At 47.1% G+C, this 6,433-nt stretch overlaps 1 protein-coding gene across 1 annotated transcript in view; it reads left to right on the plus strand.

Moving 5' to 3' along the window:
• Nucleotides 1–6,433, plus strand: part of CIT (citron rho-interacting serine/threonine kinase) — a 161,770-nt gene that overhangs the window by 94,698 nt on the left and 60,639 nt on the right. The window contains 3 exon segments of the mRNA XM_032431628.1: nucleotides 2,553–2,669; nucleotides 3,613–3,722; nucleotides 4,782–4,956. Coding sequence (XP_032287519.1) covers nucleotides 2,553–2,669; nucleotides 3,613–3,722; nucleotides 4,782–4,956 — 402 coding nt within the window.

Here is a 6,433-nt window from a genome sequence, read left to right on the forward strand (position 1 = left end):
TTTTGGGACAATGTTTTCTATATTTTATCTAGCATTTTAAATCATTTCCCATTGAAGAGTTGGCCTAAATAATCTAGCCCGTTGTATAAAATTTTAAATTCAATTATTATTTCGATTATTGAAATTATAATTTCAATTCAGTTATTATTAATAAATTCAGCGATCAGAAAAAATGCCAGCTTATCTATTTCCTTTTAAAATCACATCACATTTTCATTATGACTTTGTACCAAGCCTTTAACTCAGTTCTTGTGTTCCTGAGAATCAGATATTGGTCATTACATCTTAAATATTATCTTCCCCTTCCAAATCAGACAATGAAGGAGGCTTTTAATTTTTGTGATGATCCTGTTAATAGATTTTGTTGGTATTTTCTGTTCCTTTTTTGGAGAACCAAACATGTATATGCCCACAGAGCACAGCATCATCATCCTCACCACCCTGGTACCTTCGTTTTTCGTTTGTTTGTTTGTTTTGTTTGTTTTTTAACCCCTGGTGTTACTTTTGGTTATTCTTCATGAAGAAAAATACAGAAAAATAACTCAGAAGTGACTTCAAAGTGTTGTAGTGTGACCCCCTACTCAGTGTATTTTAAACTTTATATACAAATCCTTTTGATCTGATTTCTTACTGGCTTCCCAATTTTTATCTTTGGAATAAACCAACTTCCAGAACATTACGAGAATGTACGCAGTAGTCCACTGACACCTTTGCACGATGAAAATAGCCATTCATAAAATTAATTCTGTAATTTGGGTGAGTATATTGACTTTCCTGTCTGAAAGCTGTGTTCTCTCTTAAATTGATGTAAATGTCTATAATGGTTCTCTCATTTCAAGTTCCTTGCTTCCCTTCCATGCATCTCTTTTCTTGTTCGTCCTTCTGCCAGTTTAACCCTATCAAAGTCGAGGTGTGTGCGTTTTTGATAGAGGCCTGTTCCTCTCTACCTCTTACTGGGCTCCATCATGGCCCAAAGTTGAGGTTTTATTTTGAGCCTGAGTCACCCTGAAAATGTGTTTCGTTGCCTTAGCACCCCATACAGAGGAGCATACCTGGTCCAGGTACTGTGTGGTCTCCATAGCCTTCTAGATGGAAAGAACTTTGTTTTTTAGATCCTAGGGAATGTTATGGAAAGACCTGTTTTCTTCTGTCTTCCCTACTGGAATCTTTATGAAACCATTTCTTTTTAGCCTGTCTTGCCTTGTGCTTCCTGTTCCAGCCTCTCTAAGGCCATTTTAGTAATAATCATGGTCATACCCTAGATTCTGTCCTTTTCTTGTTTGTAATTTTAGAATCAACCCCAACATCCTAGAGAATGGGCCACTTCTCCTGTTGAGCTTCTCCCCTCCTCCTCCCTTGACCTGTCCTCCACCTTTTGTTCTTCTCCACAGACTCCCAATCTATTTTTTTCATCAGTCAGTTCTAGTTTAAAGCCCTCTTTGAGATCTGTTCTTTCCTCTCTCTGTCATGTGAACCCCTTCCCTGCTGACTGGCTCCTTTTAGGAGCTCATGTCCCCATGAGCCACGAAGGTCCCTTCACAGTAGACATTGTGGGAAAGGCAGATTTCAATCCCCTCTGTGACCCCAGTTCTTTCAGCTTCTTCCCAGTATCAGAAGCAGTTGTGTCATTCAGAAAAGGCAGAGTGGATTCTCTGTGATGAGAAACACAGGATTGTGCTCAAAGGCTCGGGCAAGTTATGATGTTGTCTTCCTTTTTTTCCCCTCTGTCTTTCTTTCTCACTTGTTGTTTTGGCAACTGGTAGGGCTGTGTGTGCCTTGCAGAACATTAGATCAAGCTGGTGGATGGTGACACCATTACTGTTTTATTTTTTTCCCCTTGGGAACAGTAGGTGCTTGCAGTGGTGTTCTCGGCACTGAGAACACATGATTTCTCTTCCCCTGGGAAAAGGTTTCTCTTTCCAGTGCCTTTTTTTTTTTTGTTTCCCAGCCAGATCAGAAGAAAGAACGGAGGAGGAAAAAGGCACTTTTTTTTTTACTCTGTCTTTTATGTTGTCTTTTCAAACTATTGACTCTCCATCTGCTTTATTGGTGGGCAGAATCCTCTTGTCCCTGTTTCCAAACATCAGCCTTGGTCGCACAGACGTCCTTGGTCTTCAGCTTTCTGTCCCTCTGTACATGGCCTTGGAGATACCTAGATTAATGCTGTACAGATTAAGAGCGAGCAGTGTTCTGAAAACTGGTGCATTGACTACGATAAAGTTGCCCCCAGGTAGCATCTGCACATTGTAAGATCTGGGGACAGATCTTTTTTCTCTCATTTGGAGTCTACTTCCACTGAGGATATATACCTCTTTTTGGTTGCTGATTTTAAAATAAATTCTTAGTTCAAGTCCGCTGGTTACTTGCCATTGGATGGTCAGGCTTGACTTCTTACCCTCATCCTGGCTCATAAGCAGACTCCCAGTCCATCTCTTTGCCCCAGAGTTTTCTTGGCCTCTTCACCGCTTCTTCCGCTTTTCCCAAGAGCCCCTAGTTAGTCTTCCCCGCTCAGCTTTGCTACTCAGGACACTAACTTCTTTTGTTTCTCGTAGGTGTTGGACAACCAGATAAAGAAAGACCTGGCCGATAAAGAGACTCTGGAGAATCTGATGCAGAGACACGAAGAGGAGGCCCATGAGAAGGGCAAAATTCTCAGCGAGCAAAAGGCGGTAGGTATAAGGAATCACAATGCCAGTTTTCCAAGGAGGGTTTGTGAAACGTGCCCGGAATCACACACCCAAGGAGCGTCCATTCCAGCTGATGAATTATTCTTCCTGTTTAATCCTGTGGAGTTTGTTGCCTACAGCAAACTCTCTGCAACCCCTTCATCTCCTAAACGCAGTGGGGGTGGTGGCTCAGGGTGGCCAATTTTGCCTTTCATGCTCTTCTTTAAGGACTCATGCTGGTCTGCCATCAACGTTGCCCTTCACAACGCTGCCTGACAAAATGGCCAGTGGCCCTATGTCTTCCTTATGGCCCTCCTTTCTCTGCCCTCGCTTCTTGCCTTTCTAACCCATGTACGGGTTTCAGAAACTTTCTGCTCATAAGGTTCACCTGTGGTGCTTGTTCATCCACCCATGGTCTCAGACCCCACAGGGACTCTGCACCTCAGAATCTCCAAGGGAGGGTCCTAGGAAATGTATTTTTTAATCAGCACCTTCCCCCTGCTGCCTCCCCGATTCTTATGATTTATTAGGTTGGGAAAACTTTGATGTAGAGAATCTAAGACGGTAGTGAAATGACAGCCCCATGGGTGATGAGAAACACGAGTTTGCAGATTCAAGTTAGAAGCTCCGGCAGGCCCAGGCCACATGCAGATGACACGGGGGTTTAATGAGGCCTGCTTACTCACAGAATGTTGTGTTCCTAAGTTGGTCCTTCCGTGTGGTTAGGTAGTGCGGGGACGTGTAATCTCTGAGAAAACCACTGAGTGCCATTGTCTGGGCAGTAAGACCTGTGACCCTGAGGGTACAGAGCAGTTGGCTCCCCTGTTACCTCTGGTCAGAAAGCCTGCATTTCAAGGGGAGCCTTTGACCCTGGCCCGACGGCCCACATTACCCTCACACTGGTAGAACTGTGTGTGAGGTGTCAGAGTCCCTGCTTGTGTTTCAGATGATCAATGCTATGGATTCCAAGATCAGATCCCTGGAACAGAGGATTGTGGAACTCTCAGAAGCCAACAAACTTGCGGCAAACAGCAGTCTTTTTACCCAGAGGAACATGTAAGTATTCACATTCCGCCTGCGTGCATGGTTACACATTGGTCTTCTCTCCTGGGGCAGAAACTTCATTCTTCTGTCTGATGAAGCCAGAGCAGATTTAATTACTTCTGTAGTTTGTTCCAGACCCTGTTCTACCTGTGTAATTTTGCCCTCTCTTAAGTGGTCTCATTCTGCCATGCCCTTTCTTTGGAGCTGGGTTTTCTTAAATGCTTCAAATTGCCATCAGATGACAGAGGGCTTTGCTCTCTCTAATGAAGGCTATTTATAGTTAGCTTTTGGAGAGCTTCGGGCCTTGTTCCCCAGACATGCCTCCTGTGATTAGCTGGATGTGATCTTGTGTGTGCCTCGTTGGGCCATCCGTCCTGCTGTTGTTGTTAGGCCCAGGTGCATGAGGTTTGCAAGGACTCCCCATGTTCTAGGAGCGCTTGGATCTTAATCTTCTCCCCCAAAGAATGACCATCCCTGGGATTCCCCCCTTCCCCCCCCCCTTAGGTACCCCTCCTCGGAGATCTTCTAAAACATTCCCGTTTTCACTTAAAGCAGCTCAGTAGGCTGCTTTTTGGTCTTTGAGTCATTCCAGTTTCTGATACTTGTGAGCAGTCTGGTGGGGAGGTGAGCAAGGTCTATGGAGAAGTGGAGGGAATAGCATTCCTTCCCCTCATTGCTCTTTCTTCCCCAGGGCCTGCCTCCGGGAGCGGGTGGGGCACTCCTGTTTGTACTCTGCAGAGGCCCCTTTCTGCCCTTGGACAGACTAAAAAACAAAAACAAAAACAAAAAAGGTCTACCTTAGGAGGGAAATGTTAGTGTCTCTTGCATTCCCCTTGACCTTCCTGAATCCCATAGACAAGGGCCTCTGAACAGTGAGGACTGAACGGGTCCCAGGTCCCCATTCTGGGATCAGGCACACGAGGCCGGGTCAGGACAGAGCCAACCTGGGAATGAGCATGCCCACTTACCAAGACACACCTCTCACTCTCTTTCTGTCCGGCCTGCTGAGGGAATGTGCTCACCTCTGATGAGACTGTGATTTCGCTTGGCTCCCCCGACCACCCCCACCAGGAAGGCCCAGGAAGAGATGATTTCTGAGCTCAGGCAACAGAAGTTCTACCTGGAGACACAGGCGGGGAAGCTGGAGGCCCAGAACCGGAAGCTGGAGGAACAGCTGGAGAAAATCAGCCACCAAGACCACAGTGACAAGAATCGGCTGCTGGAGCTGGAGACAAGGTTGAGGGAGGTGAGCGTGAGGGGCCCTCTCCCAGGAGGATTTGCTGGGGGTCGGGAGCCCCCAACACCTTCCAGGTGTCAAGCATCAGTTAGCATATACCCAAGAGGCACTGTGCATGGTGGTGAAGAGTGCAGAGCGGGCCACCCAGGCCACCCTGATCTGGGGTAGGATTCCACTTCCATTTCTTGTGAGTTCTGTGACCTTGGGCAGCCCACTTTCTCTCTGTGCTTCCGTTTCCTCATTGGCTAAATGGCCATGACGATGGCTCTCCCTCCCGGGGTCACGTGAGGATTATGTACCTTGGTGCATTTGTCAAACTGGGGGGCAGAGTGATTCCTCTGCCATCCTGCTTTAGCGAGGGTCACCTGCCTGAGTCCATGCTCGGGGTTTAGTGCCTGGGGCCATCGCGTGGCCTGCTCAAGGCAGTGGCTCGGGGTCTCCAGGTGCCAGTGGGAGAGGAAAAGACAAATCTCAATTTTAATGGAAGGTGGTTCTCTTCAGAGACATAGGGAAGCTGGGAAGGGCAGCCAAGTTTTGGGGAGGAAAATGCAGCACATTTAGTCGCAGGCCTGTTGAGGCTGATTGAGGTGGTGATGGCACGTGTACTCACTGTATATTCGTTAAATGCCTGCCATGTGCTGGGCAGCAGCCTGGCTGTGCAGTGGCGATAAGACCCAATCCCTGATGCTGGGGGCTGTCACCTAGCCGGCAGGGTTAGCTGGTTGGACAGAGGAATTCAGGAGAGCGGTCGCTGGAAGCGCGACATCCTGGCTGGGCGAGAGGACAGTGCCCGGAGCCTAGTGGGTAGGTGCTCAGGTGTTTGTGACGGAATTTTTCAACGAGCACACGGTCTCTCTTAAAGGAGAAGACTGTGAAGCAGACAGAGGCCTGAGGACTAAACTTGGGGATACCCGTGGTTCTTGTATTGGAGTGTGAAAATGAGGCCAGTCCTCCAAAGGGACGGGGGCGGGGATTGTCTTGTGTTTTTCAGGGGCGGTCCAGATGTAGACCCCTCTGTTAGGATCATCTGGTGTGTCTGTTGAAATGCAGATTCCTGGGCCTCTTCCTCTCAGCGTTTTTGAATGAAATAGGATATGGGTGGAAGAGGGGAGCAGGGCTCTTCATTTTGAACAGTCTTCGGGCAATTCTCATACTCCCACAACAGTGGTTCTGTTTTGGGTTGTCCAAAAGCCTTAGGTGGTGGTTTCAGTTTTATTATCCAGGCTATATTTTTACTGTTCGGTAAGTTTAACCACATTTCCCTGTAGTGTCAGCCTTAAGAGTGTGAGTGTAAATAACTCCGATTTCTTTGAGCGTGGGAACACTGAGTAGCCGTTTTGCCTTCCCTTCCCACAAATGTCTCTCTTAGCTCAGCACCTGCCCTGCATCTGTCGCTCATCTGGGCAATTAAAATGCCCCAGGGGGAGCAAGTTGCTTTTTTTCTTTCTTTCTTTCTTTCTTTCTTTCTTTCTTTCTTTCTTTCTTT

Source organism: Phoca vitulina, unplaced genomic scaffold (assembly GCF_004348235.1).
Source record: "Phoca vitulina isolate PV1807 unplaced genomic scaffold, GSC_HSeal_1.0 scaffold46, whole genome shotgun sequence".
Classification (NCBI taxonomy): Eukaryota; Metazoa; Chordata; class Mammalia; order Carnivora; family Phocidae; genus Phoca; species Phoca vitulina.